The sequence below is a fragment of the Panthera tigris genome, chromosome D1 (assembly GCF_018350195.1).
Source record: "Panthera tigris isolate Pti1 chromosome D1, P.tigris_Pti1_mat1.1, whole genome shotgun sequence".
Taxonomy (NCBI): Eukaryota; Metazoa; Chordata; class Mammalia; order Carnivora; family Felidae; genus Panthera; species Panthera tigris.
The window spans coordinates 103653640-103670965 of NC_056669.1; the positions used below are offsets into that span (position 1 = coordinate 103653640).

Below are 17326 nucleotides of genomic sequence, written 5' to 3' on the forward strand. Positions count from 1 at the left end.
CTGGCACACATCCTCCAAGGCCAGACCAGAATCCCCAAATACCTACAACCTTTCTGGTGTGTTCCTTTTCTTCATACCGCCAACGGTATGAGACGATGCCAGTGCCGATGCGGAGGGATCACGTACTTCATTGATCATGTCCAAATGGAATCATAATTGAGGATAGAGTAGGGGGCCCCAGCAGAGTCAACATCAGCAAATCTATGACCTTGGATCCCCCCCCCCCCGCCCCCCCCCAGACACTTAAGACTCTATTTACTACCTGATTACTGATTTACTTTTAATGATACAATTAGAGGAAGTCCAGGAATGGTTCAAAAGTTGGTATCTCCAACAACTAAGCATGTTGGAAAGCCACGTCATCATAATAATGGTAAAGAGAGGCTACGGCAACTCCACAGTCATTGGAGGATAAGTCGACAACCACCTGTGGAGGAAAAAAAAACAACAACACAGTAGATGGCATTTCATGATATGATATGACGTTTCACTTGTCCCTGGTCCTAGTTCTCCTAACGTGCAGACCTTCTTTGGGGCCACTCTTTCTGACATGAACGTCTACGTCCAGCCAAGCAACCTTCCACTAATGCCTGGTCCAATCTACTTCTTCTTCTTCTTTTTTTAAAGTTTATTCATTTATCTTGAGAGAGAGAGAGGGACAGAATGAAAATCCCAGGCAAGCTCCGCCCTGTCAGTATAGGTGTTGGGTCAATCTTAACGCTGGCGGCTCTTAGTGGCAAAACAGAGTGCGAGGGGCTCCGAACATGAAAGAGGGGCTTAAGAGTTTTTTACGGTTTGAACTGTTCAGTAAAACTTAAAGAGGTAAATGTACAAATGGCGGAGAATACCCTAAAACACATTCTGAGTCCTCGGGATAACAGAAACTCACTGAGGTCACATCACAGCAGACAGCACTGCATCCAAATGCAGACAGCAACACCGAGACGATGAGTCCCAGGATTATGAGGATCAGTTTCATAATCATAATCCCCTGCAAATTAAAATCATGCGGAGAGAAAAGATTAAAGGCCTGAGAAAGAGAGGGCCTGCCGTGGACCCTGCACACTCTCCTTCATAACCCAGGGTAGGAAAATATCCCAGTCTGGCCCCACCTTCAGATAAAATCTGGGCAGAGATACCCGTAATGACTCTAATTTACAGACTCCTAAATTTGCAATTTCATTCCTTTATAATTTTCACACAGATGAAGTGAGATCCCGTTATCCACTTTCTTCCTCGACATAACCCACTGATAAAAAGCCTGCTCATTTGCAAACCATGCTTTCTTGAGGTGTCTACAAATTGGAATGTTTTAAGATCCCTTTGTAGCTCATAGTGATTTTCATCATATGATCAGTAGATCAGTGTCGGTTTTGTTGAACGTACTTTCTTGAAAGGATCCTGGACTTTGTCTGTCATTGTGCTGAATGGACTCAACAACTAGACTCCTCTTTACCTTGATGAAGACAGCAATCACAATCATTGACTGAATTCATTGGCACCCATTCTGGTTTTATCTAAAGTAAGGGTTTTACTTAGCTTCACCTGATGTACTTAGATCCTAACATCACCAATAATGTGTAGTACAGAGATATTTATTCACTCAGGGTCAAGGCCCTGACCATCTTTCTTCAGGTGATTTGTCAGTTTTAAGCTATGCCCTATTACCCACTTGTGTTTTTTGGTTTTGTTTTCAAAATTTTGTTAAGCTTATTTTATTATTTATTTTGAGAGAAAGAGCATGAGTTGGGGAGGGCCAGAGGGAGAGGGAGAGAGAGAGAGAGAGAGAGAGAATTCCAAGCAGGTACACACTGTCAGTGAGGAACCCAAAGTGGGACTGGAACCCACGACCCATAGGATCATGACCTGAGCCAAAGTCAGACACTTAACTGGCTGAGCCACCCAGGCGTCACACGCCCCTCCCCCCCTTGCTCCCTTGGGATGAAAATGACATCTGCAAGGAATTTTATATATGTGGATAGATATCAGGAGATATTTTTTCCACTAGGTCTTTCAATACTTACAATTAAGAAATAACGAGCTAAGACTGTTTCTGATAAGAAGTGACTGGAGACTTCCGTTCTGATTGCAAGGATTATTAGCGACACTCCAGCCAATATGGCAGCCAGCGTGTTCGTTCCAAGGCTGCTACAGATCTGAAAGAGAATCAGAAACGGAGTCCCTGTTCTTACCCTCTTGACTCTGGCAAATGATTGTACATATGTATGCATTATATTTAAAATGTAAGTAAAGTTGGAATTCATCAAAATTATGCCCAGGGTTGTTACCCACTATTGGATAATTTCTTATCTGAGCCAGACACAGACAGCATGACCTATGGGGGAATAGGGAAGGAATCATTCTGGAATCTTAACTCAAGGCAAAGAAAAACCTGGGAGTCTGAGACAGCTTGATCATTCTGGAAACAAAGGTTGATTTAACATTTTTTTAATGTTTATTTATTAATGAGAGAAAGAGAGCATAAGCAGAGAAGGGGAGGGGCAGAGAGAGTGGGAGGAGCAGAGAGAGAGGGAGACACAGAATCTCCCTGCAGCAGGCTCCAGGCTCTGTCTGAGCTGTCAGCACAGAGCCCAATGCAGGGCTCAAAATCACAAACCTGAGATCATGACCTGAGCTGAAGTTGGATGCTTAACCAACTGACCTACCTAGGCACCCCAGGAAATGAAGGCTGATTTATGCTATGCCTCTTTTAATTTTCTGAAATTGTAGGTAAACGCACCATTTTTTTTGTTGTTTTCTTCCCAGACGCAATAGACATAGTTCCAGATATAATTAACTGTACAAAGATAAAGTTCAATGAGTTAGTCTGTGAATGTATTCTCATTCTATAGTATTTTTTCCTAACACCAAATATTTCTCAATACTTTCCCCTAAATTTTGTGCTGATAGATAACTATTAAGGATTTTACGTAAGCTCTAACTAATACAGAAATCAAAGTGATTCCAATTTACTTACAAAGATTGGTCCCAAAAGGAAAATGAAGGTATATACCGTGTTCTCTAGGAATAGATGTAGTTTGTGGAATGAAAGAAAGACCTTTACCATGATCCACAGGCAAATATTCATTAGGCCAATCATGATCTGGCTCACCTAGAAAGTGAGAAAGTACCTTCGAGTTAGGAGGAATTTGCTTTACTCTTTGAATTACTTGCCCCGCATTTGGAGGTTGTAAATGACTCAGGACTACTTTCATTTGGGGATTCCATGATCAGTACCTAAATTTACATTCAGTGTTCCCAAATATAAAACACTTTGGTGATTTGGCTAAATGGTATATGCGGTCCCTTATTTAAAAGTCCCATAGTCCTCTCGTTATAGGAATCACTGTGACCACCCCACACTTTTAAGTAATCATGTGGCTTTGGCCCAGAGCGAATTTAGGAGAATGTGAGCCACCTCAGAATCCTTAGATGACCTTCATTGTACTTACCCCAAGAATAACTGGCTCCCCCTTTAGGAAATTCTGCACATTGCTCTGTGCCTCCTGAGGGAGAGGCATTGGCCCCGACTGGCCCAGGTAGATGGCTGGATCTCTTCGTTGAAGATCCATAGTTGTGTCCCTTGGTACCGTTGTTCTTCACAACCCTGTTGCTCACCCCACTGGGGGTGTTGAGTCACAACACAAGTGGAGCATGTGTTGGCCAGAAAGATCAGGTAAAAGGATTAGTCTCTTTGATTCCATGCGATAGTTAACGCACATAAATATTTTAAAGTAAAAGACAGGTACGGTGCTAAATGTAAGAAATTAGGACACTTGTAATTTTTTCAGTTCTCAAGGGTGGGAAATCTGACACTTATTAAGAGTTTAACGATGTACCTCAGGCGGTTCAGATTGACATACTCTCTATTATATTGAGTTTCAGGAAGGCTGAGTAAGTAACGTACGCTTACATTATAGGAAGCTGAGAATCTTAGCTTGGGTGCGTGTGTCTTATGGGTCCTCTGTCTTGAAACAACGTTGGCCATCTCAGCCCTGAAGCTGAAAATACATATCGCCCACTAGTCCTGGTATTCCGGCCCCATGGAGAGACGATATTTGTTACTTTGATTCCTTATTTTGCTGTGCAGAATTCTTTCATTTACACCTCTGTTCCTAGGTAGTATCTGACAGAGCTATTATTGCCTGGTCTCTGGGTTCAGGAAGTTCTTTCTGAAGTTTGAGAACAAACGGCATTTGACTCAAGAAGCCACAATGCAGCATGCGTGTTCTTAGACTCCGAGTTTGCTTCCTCTTCCTACCTCTAAGTCACCATACAAACTAGGCACAACTCACAGAAAGTCCGGAAGGGACCATATGGCTCCGCACTGGCATAGCCAGCTAGGTGGCTTGGAACCGTGTCTGCCTAAGCCCAAATCCTCACTTTTCCACCCGTGATCTGCTTACAGAAATGTTAAGCAAAAATGCTCACGTTCGGAAGGCTTTCCTTCTCTGACACCAAGAAATCTTTCTTTATTTGAACACAGGGACCATCCTGAGTATAAACAAAAAATAGTATCATCTTTGCTATCTTCATCATGACGGCAATGGATACTCTGTCTTGTGTGCAGATCTTTTCGAAATGAGATCATGGGAATCTTGGTATATGGTCCATGCAGCCACAATTTCACGTCACCTCTAGGATTCACTATAAAAAGTTTTAGCTGCATGGTGTACAGGTATGTTCAAACTTATCAGGAAAATATATTAAAACAGTAGTGATAAAACCGATATTTCTTCTACCTACCTTTATTAAGTTCTATAAAATCTGATGGTTCTTTTACAGAAATTAATGCCTTTTATTCTTAGGAGATTGACCAAGAAAAAAAAAACACTATAAAGTTGACTCTTGAATGACACAGTTTTGAGCCACACAGATCCACTTAAATGTGGATTTTTACAGTACAGTACTGTAAGTGTATTTTCTATCCCTTACGATTTTCTTAGTAACATTTCCCTTAGTTTACTTTACTGTAAGAATGTAGTACTTAGTACATGTAACATAAAATATATTTGTTAATTGACTGTTTATGTTATTGGTAAGGCTTCCATTCAACACTAGGCTTTAAACAGTTGAGTTTGGGGAGATTTTCTACTATTGGGGGGCATCCTGAATAATTACTTTCAAATGGAAAATGGATGGGGAAAAGCCACGCACAAAGAAAACTAGTATTTAGACACTAGATTTGCCTAAGGATCCAAGTGGAAATAGAAGTATTTGTGTTTAATGCAGACCAATAATCTTTTATATAGAATTGTTCCATGATATTCTGACTTTATTCCTACCCTTGTTTCAATGATAGTTACTGAACACTGTCTTCTCACACTGATCATCTCTGTTGTTATTACCAACAGAGTATCTATGTTAAGTATGGAAATAAATGTGTATTTTTTCTTACATCTTGTAACATTATAAATAGTATGATACTGTCTTCACTAATTTGCTTTTTACAAAAGCTTTAATCCTGTTCCTTATTATTAATCATATCTGAAGCAAAAATATCATGTTTCTCTGAACAGACTGTGACTCACTGTTCATGATGGTAAAGTCAACATTTTTAAAAATATTTTTTCAATGATTCCTGATTTACAAAGCAGTCTTTAGAACTGATTGCCCACTCAATGCCATATACTTCTTCTCAGCAAGAGTAAAGATTATAAGATCATTCCAGATCAAGAATATCTCCTTTTTGGATCAAAGTTCTTTTATTCACAAAAAATATCAAAAGTAATCATTTGTAACAAAAAATTGGATAATGCAGCATGAAAAGAACTAGCTAGCTAGACTTGGGGAACACTGGAAAAGTAGTCTGTGTTGCAAATTCTAGATAGAATATGATTTTTAGACCACTTGTTTTCTCTCTTTTGAAAATGATTACATGGCTGAGATAATTTCAAAGCACAATCTGAAAAGGTTCTATGGGTCTTTAAAATTATAACATTAAGGAACCCCTGGGTGGCTCAGTCGGTTAAGTGTCTGACTTCAGCTCAAGGTCACGATCTCATGGTTTGTGAGTTCGATTCCCACATCAGGCTCTGTGCTTTCAGCACAGAACCTGCTTTGGATCCTCTGTCCCCTCTCTCTCTGCCCCTCCCCCTCACATGCCCTTGTGCTCTCTCTCTCAAAAATAAACATTAAAAAAATTAAAAATAAAATTGTACCATTAAGTTTGCTACTAGAAAGTCAAGCATTTTTTTTTTTTTTATGGGAAAAAAATCCCCTTAGACATTTATGTCCTTCTCAGATAACTAGTGCCCCCTTACAGGCCGATGGAATAGCCACTAAAATAAGAATAAAAGAGAAATACATACCTCTGTCCCCAAACTGCATTGCGTCTTAACTAGATATCCGTACAGGACCTGGAAACATCAGTCCAAAGAGTCAGTCTCAGAGTCTTTCCAAGGAAGTTCCCCAGAGCATCAAGCAGTATATGATCTGTGTCCCTATCAGGGACTATAAGCTGTGGGAATTTGGTATACGTAGGTTTTCCTCAACAAGACATAACTCCCTGTTGTATGAAGAGATAATGAAGCCTCACCCTAAAAGGCGTCTTTCTGTGCTGTATTTCTTGCAGATGGGTTTCTCTGATGGGGTAAATTGCATCATGTTGACAGAGATAATCCTTTATCTCTGCTGTTCAGATAGCCACAGTTTTGAGTGCCAAAGCTTTGCACACTCTTTTCTCATTGTGAGGGCAAATCTCAATCCGTATTTACCCACCCCCTCCCAAAGACCTTTTGAAAGAAACATGTGCTCTCTGTTTGGGGCGATATTTTGATTTACAATTAAATCTTAATTTGTCCATAGAAGTCCTCACCTTGGATAAAAAATATGAGATTTTTACATAAATATGGGATTTTTACCCTCTTTGCTTCCAGATTATACTTTGTATGTTTGGTTAACAATGATAGTTCTTCTATAGTCACTTTAGCTTTCTTACTCCCATTTCTACTGCCTGACAAATCATTATGGGAAAATAGCACTCAATATTTTTAGAGCCTAAGCCAGGAAACCCAGAGATGGGAGTAATGTGCTATTTGCCCATATCTCTGGAATTATATTATCCAAAAATATAAGGGAGATTTTGCATATTCTATAGCCTTGGCTAAATTATCCTTTAACTTAGAAAGAAAGAAGAAATATGGCATCCTTTTGACTCTATGGTTTCTCTGGGTTCTTGCATGGGACTTGCCCATGGGTTCCCATCATGAATGATGGAGAATCTCACTGTTCCTCACCACCACCCCGCTTCCTGCAAGGCATAAGCATTTGAGGTAAAGCTTCTAAGGGGAAGAAAAGATGCTCTTTTCCTATCCTTGGGTCTGGCAACAGCTGTATAAAAGAGTTAAGTGTCACTGTTCTTGTTAGCTTTTGTTTTGAATCCATCAAAAGGAATGCTCTGCCTTTTCTTCGTGAATTTGCATGTCATTCTTGTGCAGTGGTCATGCTAATCTTCTGTAAATGGTTTCAATTTTAGTACCTGTGCTGCTGAAGTGAGCCCTGCTCTGCCTTTTCTTAACCTGAAGATTTTTCAATATATTCTTAATTTGCTGAAAAGCTCTATTATGAAAGGAGTTCACCTCTTTCAACAGCTTTTTTTCCACCTATTGTAATGACCATACGGTTTCTCTCCTTTATGCTGTATTCAAAGGTGTAAAACTATCTTATGCACCTGGCATAAACCAGTTTGGTTATGAAGTATCTTTTTTTATACATATTTCTGGGATTAATTTATTAATATTGGTAAGGATATATGGGTCTAAGCTCATGTAAATATATCCATATTTTATTTTCCTATGATATTTTAAATCCTTTTGGGGGGGGTGGGAGAGCTGGTTACTGCTTGCCTCAAAAATAACCTCTAAAGTGCCTGCCTTCGGCTAAGGTCACGATCTCATGGTCTGTGGGTTTAAGCCCTACATCGGGCTGTCAGCACAGAATCTGTTTCAGATACTCTGTCCCCCCACCCCTCTCTGCCACTCCCCCACTTGTGTGCTCTCTCTCCCTCTGAAAAATAAACATTTTTTAAAAAGCTCTATTGGTTTTCTTCCTCTTCTGTTTTCAGAAAGGATTTGTGTAATACTGGTATTATTTCTTCATTGAACGTTTGATAGAATTCAGGAGCAAAGCCATCTCCCCCCAGTCTTCTCTGTGTGACAAGCCTTTCAATTACGAATTCAGTTTCTTTTCATGATACAGATCTATTTGTATTAATCGGGGTTCTCTAGAGAAGCAGAACCAATAGGATGCACTGATATGGCAATGGCATTTATTACAAAGGTTTGGCATGGGTGATTATGGAAGCTGAGAAGTCCCAAGTTCCACAATTGGCCAATTGGAGCCCAGAGAGCCAATGTATAATTTGGGTCCAAGTCCAAAGACCCAGGAAACTGGGGAGCCTACTACAAGGTAAGATGTTAAGGACAGGGTTTATTTTTAATTATTTATAGTTCATTGCTATTTATATTCTGTGGAGAAAGCATCAGAAAAATCACACTGTGGCACAGATGGCCTATTGCATAATTCCAAATAGCATTCACAGTGTGGTCTGAAGTGAATGACTTTCCAGAAATTGTACGGATCAGTGGTCCTGAGACATGCTCTGCAGGAGCAGACCAGCGTCTTAAATCTCCAACAGACTTCCAACAGTCTCTTTCTTCTTGTTAAGAAGGCTCTGACATGATGACAGTCCTTATGGCATAAGCATTGTATACTTAATTTTTTATGTTCAATGGTCATCCACTGATGGAAAGAGTAGGCGACTGTAACAAAGTCAGCTTTAAAAAACCTGTGACCCCCATATTTCTGAGGACACTTTAGGCCCTCTTTGCTATGGAGACGTGGATATATTTTCAAGAACACAAACTAGAACAAATCCAAGACTTGCTCATTGAAGAGATAAATGAAACAACTTAAGTGGGTTGGGAAGCCACATCATCATAATCATGATATGGAGATGTTATAGAGGGTCCATGCTCCCTGGAGGACAAGTCAACTGCCATCTGTGGAGAAATCAAGACATACAACAGAGGAGCATATGGTATGCCTTTTGCCCGTGGCCTTAGGTCTCCCAATGTCCTGTGGATCCTTCTTCGGGTTACTTTTGTCTTGTTCTGATACAAATACCTACACCTACCTAGACACCTCCTCAATGTGTACCCAGTCTAATCTTATGCACGTGGATCCTAGGGGCAAAACTGAATACGAGGGGCTTCTCACACAGATGTGTAACACGACACAGGGGCTCAGGACTTTAATATGCTTTATATGGCTAACAACAATGAGGTAAATATAAAAATGGCAGAGAATGTCCCAGAAAACATTCCAAGTCTCTGGACCACAGACCTTCACTGAGGTCACATCATAGCGACAGCCCTGGTAACTAGATGCAGAGGCCCCCAGATGGCAAGTTCAAGCACAAAGGAGATGAGCCTTAGAATAATAATCCCCTGCCAATTAAAATCCTGCATAGAAAAAGGTTACGGGGGGCACCTGGGTTGCTCAGTCGGCTGAGTGTCCAACTCTTGATTTCGGCTCAGGTCATGATCTCACGGTTCACGAGTGTGAGCCCCGCATTGGGCTCTGTGCTGACGGCGTGGAGCCTGCTTGGGATTCTCTCTCTCTCCCTCTCTCCCCACCCCTCCCCTGCTCGTGCTCTGTCTTTCAAAATAAATAAATTAAAAAAAAAACATTAAAAAGAAGAAAAAGTTTACAGGATTGAGCAAAATGAGCTTTGCCATTGACCGTGCTTGCTCTCATTCATAAATGATTGACCTACTCTCATCAGTGATAAAATGTCCCACCCTGACTTCCTCTACAGAGCAAACTTAAGTGACTATGCAGCATAATTAACCACTATATCATACAGACACTCAAATTTGTAGTTACACTCACACAGTGACACGAGCTCCTATTATGTGTTTTTCCTGACATCACTAACATGAAAGAAAGCCTGTTGATTTGCAAAGATTGCTTTATTGAAGCTTATGTAATTTGGGGTATCTTAACAACGCTTTTGAACTTCATAGTAATCTTGACTATGTCCTCAGTGTATCAGGGCAGCATAGGCTCCATGTGATGTCTGTAGAGAGAATCGTGGGCTTTGTCTATCATCGTTCTGAAAGGAACAAAACATCTAGACTTTTCATTGCTTACCTTCCAGGGACAGGCATCAAATTCACTGAATGAATTCATTGACATTCATTCTGCTCTCGCCTAAAAAAAGGTTTTAGTTAGCTTTACCTGGTACGCATGCCTTCGCATGACAATAACTTAGAGCACAGAGAAATTTATTCATTCAGGGTCAAGGCCCTGATTTTTTTACTTCAAGTGGCCTTTCAGTGATAATCTGTGCATTTCTGCCACCTGTATTGAGAATACATTCTGGAAGTCATTTTGTGTATGTGGAAAAATACCAGGAAATTATTTCACTGGACCAGGAAATCCTTATAACAATGAGCAAATCATCTAATATGTTTTGCATGTCATAAATGAATCTGCCCAAACTGGCAGCAAAGACTATGAGCCATACTCCTGTTAATATGGCATTCACAGTGTTCATCCTAGGCTGACATATATCTGAAAGAGATTCCGAAAGCACGTTCTTATTTCACATTCTTTAAACTGACAAATGATTACACATGTGTGCCCTACATTTAAAATAGAACTAAGCACCGTGAATTGACATTCTGAAAAGTTGTGGAAGAATTTGCTATCTTCCACTATGGAATTTTTCCTGTATAAGGCAGAAAAGAATTCTAGGGAGTTTGGGGGGAAAGAATCATTCCGGAACCTCAACTCAGTGCAAAGAGACACCTGAGAAGTTGAGACAGCTTGGTCTTTTTGGAAACATAGATTGACCTATTCTGTGACTCTTAATTTTCCAAAACCATAGAGGAACTAGTCATCTTTTTTTCTTTTTTTTTTTTTTTGTAATTTTCTTTCCTGACATAATAGACAGTTCTAGATATAATTAACTTCATATAAGAATAGAGTGAAGCGAGTCAGTCTATGAATATATCATCTGTAGTCTTCTCTCCTAGCATTGAATGGTTCTTAATTCTCAATAGGCTTCCCCAAATTCTGTGCTCAAAAACAACACATGAAACAGATATTAAGAACATGTACATAGTCTAACTGCTAGAAAAATCGAAGTGATTACAAAGATTGGTTCCCCAAGGAAAATGGAGGAATTTTCAATTGCAGGCATAGAGGCAGAACACAGAAAAGGAGGCTTTGGCCATAATGCACATGCAAATGATCATCAAGCCAATCATGATTTGGCTCAACCAGCAAATGAGAAAGTGCCTCTGAGTTAGGAGAAATAAACTTTACTCTTGGCAAATTAATTGCCTCCTGTTTGAAGGAGCTCCTTATAATTTGGAGAAACTTTTGTGTAAGCGTCTAAATTTTAAATTCAGAGCTCTCAAATCCAGGACATTTTGGAGACTGGACTAAATGGTACACGCAGCCTCTTATTGATGACGCCCCCATTGTCCTCTGGATACGGGAATGACTGTGATCACTCCACACTCTTCTCTTAGGTCTTCCTGTAACTTTGACCTACAGCTAATTTAGGGGAACATGAACCACCCCAGGACGACTGGCTCCCCCGTAGGAAGTTCTGCAGATTGGTCTGTGCCTCCTGAGGGAAAGGCATTGGCCCCGACTGGCCCTGGTAGGTGTCTGGATTTCCTCCTTGAACATCCATAGTTGTGTCCCCTGATACTATTGTTCTTTACAACCTGGCACTTCTCTTGCTGACAGAGGGTGTGTTGGCCAGGAAGATCAGGTAGAAGGACGAATCTTTATGATTCCATAGGCAATTCCCACCCATAAAGCTTCAAAGTAAAACATGGGCGCTATGCCAAATGAAAGACATTAGACAATGGAACTGTTTTAAACCTTGAGCAGGAAAGACATGATATTAATAAGCGTTTAACATTGTGTCTTGGCTGCTGAAGAACGTTGTGACCTCTGTCTTATTAAGGCGAGTTAGAAAGGCTAGTACGTAACGTAATAAGTAACGTCAAATCACTCTGAGAGGAAACAGAAGGTCCCAGCCTGCAAGCTTGCTCCATTTGGATACTTTGCCTTAAAATATGTTGAACCCCATCAATGAGGCTGAAATGACGCATTAGCCATTAGTTTTGGAGTTCCTGCCCCACAAAGATGTTTTTACTGGAGCTCCAACTCCAGTTCTAGAGTGCACTATAAAAATTTTGTGAAGCATGCTATATGAAGAAAATACCTAGAAACAATAAAGGAAAACAGAAATATTTTTTCTGACTCAATTACATCCTGTAAAACCTATTCATCCTTTTATAGAAATTTAATGCCTTTTTTTTTTTTCCAGGAGAATATCCAAGGGGAAAAAAAAATCACTGTTGTTATTTTCAATGAGAAGAATAAGTAGGAAAGACAAGGCATAAACACATAGAAGTTAGTATTTAGATGCTGAATTTGTTGTGGTGGTTTTTTTTTTACTTTTTTATGTTTATTAATTTTTGAGAGGGAGAGACAGAGCGTGAACAAAGGAGGTGCTGAGAGACAGGGAGACACAGAATTCGAAGCAGGCTCCAGGCTCTGAGCTGTCAGCACAGAGCCTGATGCAGGGCTTGAACCCACGGACTGGGAGATCATGACCTGAGCTGAAGTCGGCTGCTTAACCCACTGAGCCACCCAGGTGTCCCTAGATACTGAATTTGTAAAAGGACCCAGGTGGCATTGTGATTAAACACAATGCATTAAAGCAGGCTAATAATCTGATAAGAATTATCCCATGATTTTCTGGCTTTATTCCAATTCTTAGCAATGACAGTTCCTGCACTCTGTCTTCCCATACTCAAAATGTATTTTGTGGGGCACCTGGGTGTCAGTTGAGCGTCCAACTCTTGATTTCAGCTCAGGTCATGATCCGTGAGACTGAGCCACTCGTGGGGCTCTGCGTTGACTGTGGAGCCTGCTTGGGATTTTCTCTCTCTCTTTCTCTCTCTCTCTCTCTCTGCCCTTTTCCCACCATCCCTTGCTAAAATTTTTAAAAAAGTGAAAAAAAGACAAAAAATGCATTTGTGTTTATTCTGTGTGTTGTTAGGAAAAAGTGTATTTTTCTTATATCTTCATAATACTATAATTAGCTCAAAAGTTTTGTCACTCCTCTCTCATGTCTCTCTGGACAAATTGTGACTCATTCTTCACGATGACAAAATGGTATTTTACCATTTTTCTTTTGTTGACTCCTGATTGACAAAACACACCCTTTGGAAGCGAGAGCCTTTTTGCGCAATATCCTACTTCTCAACAAGAATAAGGAACACTTATGGGGTACCTGGATGGCTCAGTCAGTTGAGCATCTGACTTTGGCTCAGGTCATGATCTCACTGCTCGTGGACTCAAGCCCCGCCTCGGGCTCTGTGCTGACAGCTCAGAGTCTGGAGCCTGCTTCAGATTGTGTCTCCCTCTCTCTGCCCCTCCCCCATGCATTCTCTGTCTCTCTGTCTCTCTCTCTCTCTCAAAAATAAATAAACATTAAAAAAAAAAAGAATAATGAACACCTAGAGAATATAATTCCATACCAAGTACACCTTCTTCATGGATCACAGTACTTACCCTGATAAAAAAAAAATCCTTATTATTTGTTATGTAAAATTGGATAAAACAGCACCAAGGAAACTAGCTAGCCAGTCTTGGGCACCAAAATACTCCGTGTTGCACATTCTGAACAGAATATGGGTTTTAGGAGAATTGTTTCCTGACCTTCGCAAATGATCCCCACTATTGAGATCATTTCACAGCACAGCTTGGAAGTGCTCTAAGGGCTTATGAAATTGCAACCTTAAATTTGCAGCCAGAGAGTTGGGTAATTTTTTTTATGGAAAAAGAAATGCCCTTAGACAATGATGACCTTCTCCAATAATTAGTGCCGTTACCTAACAAATAGCTTTTATAAGATTAATATTCGCCTACATTTTCCTTGCATGGGACAACTCAAGGAAAACTTACATGAGCCTTAGGCACCAGCACAGCCTGAGCAAGCCATCTAAGAATCTAAGAGAAAAGCCACCATATGTAAGAAAATAGGAGAAACACATACCTGTGTCCCCAAACATCATTCAATCTTAACTAGATGTTAGTGCAAGACTAGGGAACACCATTTTATGAGAATCTATTTCTAAACCTTTCCCAGGAGGTTCCCTGAACACAGCAAGCGAATGTATGAGCTGATCCCTCCCAGGTACTTTATTTTTTTTTAATGTGTATTTGTTTTGAAGGGGAAGGGGTAGAAAGAGAAGGAGAGAGACTCCCAAGCAGGCATGGAGCTCGACATGGGGCTTGAACCCACAACCCTGGGATCACGACCTGAGCCGAAACCAAGAGTTGGATACTTAACCGACTGATCCACCCAGGCACTCCACATAATCGATTTGTAGTTTATTTATTTATTTATTTTTTAATTTTTAATGTTTATTTGAGAGAGAGAGAGAGAGAGAGAATATGAGCAGGGGAGGGGCAGAGAGAGAGAGGGAGACACAATCTGAAGCAGGCTCTAGGCTCTGAGCTGTCAGCACAGAGCCTGATGTGGGGCTCAAACTCACAAGCTGTGAGATCATGACCTGAGCTGAAGCTGGACTCTTAACCGACTGAGCCACCCAGGTGCCCCAGATCTGTAGTTTAAACATACAGTTTTTTTATAGGTCAATTACACATTACTAGAGTGGTGGTAAGCATCTGAGCTCTTGTTTTTTATTTCTATAAAGATAAAAAAGTGTATGACTTCAAAAAGGAAAATGCTAGATTTTCCCTCCAATTTAGATATATAATTGGGCAGATACATATTTTGTCCTTCCCTTGAAGTGTGCCGTAGGGAATCGAACCCTCACTGTAGTGCTGAGAGTTCAGTGAAGACTATTGCAAAAAAGAGTTGTAGGATGTGTCGTATGGAAGCATTGAATCACTAAATTCTACACCTGAAACTAACATTACACTGTGTGTTAACTAACTGGAATTTAAATAAAATCTTAAAAAGAAAGAGTGAAAAGATGAAAAGGTTCTGAGGGTCTGATATAAACCATGGCGACTATAGTTAATAATAGTGAATTATATACTTGAAATTTGGTAACAGAGTAGATCTTAAGCATTCACACACACACACACATGCACACACACAGCAACTATGTGGAGTGATAGATGTATGGTTGACTTGATTGTGAAAATCATTTCACCATATATACGTATATCAAATCATCATATGTACACTTTAAAAATACTACAATTTTGTCAATTATACCTCAACAAAGCCAGGTTGGGGGGGAAGACTTAGAAGAAAAGGAACTTTGGGGTGCCTGGGTGGCTCAGTGGGTTAAGTGTCCAACTTCAGCTCAGGTCATGATCTCATGGTTTGAGTTCGAGCCCCACTTCGGGCTCTGTGCTGACAACTCAGAGCCTGGATCCTGCTTCGGATTCTGTGTCTCCCTCTCTCTCTGCCTCTCCCCCACTCACGCTTTGTCTCTCTCTCTCCTTCAAAACTAAATAAACATTAAAAAAAATTTAAAAAGAGAAAAAGGAATTTTAAAAATTATATTGAGGAGGCTTTTGTAAGAGAGGCTTGTGCTCTGGCCTCTTTATCCCAAGAAAAATAATCACCATAAATGTTTGATCAAAACAATACGTTACTAGTCTTTTACATTTGAGAAGCTGCCTATGATATTGGTAATGGCTGTAATGTTTAGCCAGACTTATCTCCATGAAAAGAGAATGAGAAATCCTTTATTGATTAGAAGCTCGATTGGTTAGAGATGATACCAACGATGGCCCGTGATGTAAACTTGTCTCTCACCTGTACTCAAGCCTCTACCGAATTGTAGCTAAACCCTTCAGTCTGTGTCGGTTTAATATGACTGTAATTGGCAGGGGTGGCTGTGACCTAATAGGTCACATGGAACATGCAGCTAATACGGTTAAGTTATGATAAGCACAGGTGTTTCAGGGATGAAATCTTATTACAGCATCATGGCCTATGCTGACTGATACAATAGTAGTCAACAAAGGAGGATCCAAAGAAGGTTTTGGCCTTATCTCGTTTTATTCTTCCAGTTCCCATCTCCATGACTGCAGGTGGCAGAAGCATACTCTCACATCGGTACTTGTCTCAGGTGTTATAGTATAACAATGTGTCCTTCCTCTCAAGATTTTGGTAGAAGGAAGGCTGATTCAACAAGCCTTGATAAGGACTTTCGGAAGCCGATTTCAGGAAAGATAATGCAGAAACCTGTGAATAAGCCAAAGCATCATTCAGAATAGTTTCACCTAAATCCTCCGAGTTTTATTCCAGTCCTCTTCCTTAAGGTATACCCTGGACTCCAAGGCTACCCCATGTTACTCTGAGCTGCTGTGATTTAATACATATTCCCCAGGGAGGGCACAGTAGAGGTCAAGGTCAGTCACCACCGACACTGCCAAGTTACCCAGTGTCAGGATGTGTGTGAACATTTTTCAGCTTATTTCCCTACATCCGTGAGATTTGTAGGAGGTAACGGAAAAAGAAAATCGACTGATATCCAGGATGATACAAACTAGGGAGAGATAGGAGATCGTTGCCTTCCTTTTCTGTCTTTAATGTGGAAAAAGCACCCTGGATATTTCTGGGAACCCTAAATATTTACGAAGGCCTAGAAAATTAATCTGCGCCTGTTATATATATATATATGTGTGTGTGTGTGTGTGTGTGTGTGTGTGTGTATGATTTTTATGTCTGCTTATATATACATGTGTAAAGATTTCATGAGAGAATATATATAAGATTTTCTATATGTATGAGGGATGATCATTGTGTTTTCCAAAAATGTATTTGGTACTTTTTAAAAGACACTTGTATGAGGTTAAAGCTACATTTTCTCTTATTTCCTTAAAAAAAAACATTTGCATTTATCTGAGCAAACGGCTACTGATTTGTGACTTTAATTTTAAGGCTGTTTTCATCTCAGTATGGCCAGATTCTAAGACCTGGCCAAGTGGATGTAAGAAAAATTACTGTGAACCACTCTTGACTGGCACACTTAAAATATAGTGTGTGTGCTTCTTTTCTTTTCCTGCTGGCTAGAATACACATACAAGGGATGGAACTGAGAGAGCGCTCATGGATACAGACCTGAAATTCACCATTAAAGAGAACAAGGCTGGGGGCGCCTGGGTGGCTCAGTCGGTTGGGCGTCCGACTTCAGCTCAGGTCATGATCTCACGGTCCGTGCGTTCCAGCCCCGGGTCGGGCTCTGTGCGGACAGCTCGGAGCCTGGACCCTGCTTTTAGATTCTGGGTCTCCCTCTCTCTC

General features: G+C 40.4%; 1 protein-coding gene and 1 pseudogene across 3 annotated transcripts; both read right to left on the reverse strand.

Moving 5' to 3' along the window:
• Nucleotides 1–307: 307 nt before the first annotated feature.
• Nucleotides 308–6502, reverse strand: LOC102964463 (membrane-spanning 4-domains subfamily A member 4D-like). 3 transcript variants are annotated; one of them, XM_042958441.1, is made up of 8 exons: nt 6312–6502; nt 3914–4001; nt 3453–3622; nt 2978–3112; nt 2741–2797; nt 2025–2156; nt 890–991; nt 308–427 (listed from the first exon to the last, which is right to left on the reverse strand). In XM_042958441.1, the coding sequence occupies exons 3-8, from the start codon at nt 3570–3572 to the stop codon at nt 338–340; spliced, it is 636 nt and encodes a 211-aa protein (XP_042814375.1). In that variant the 5' UTR covers nt 3573–3622; nt 3914–4001; nt 6312–6502; the 3' UTR covers nt 308–337. The 3 variants fall into 3 exon arrangements, with proteins under 3 accessions (XP_042814375.1, XP_007092092.2, XP_007092090.2); XM_007092030.3 differs by lacking the exon at nt 3914–4001 and having other exon boundaries at nt 3014–3112; XM_007092028.3 differs by lacking the exon at nt 3914–4001.
• Nucleotides 6503–7388: 886 nt separating this feature from the next.
• On the reverse strand, nt 7389–7501 carry LOC122231569 (annotated as a pseudogene).
• Nucleotides 7502–17326: the final 9825 nt, after the last annotated feature.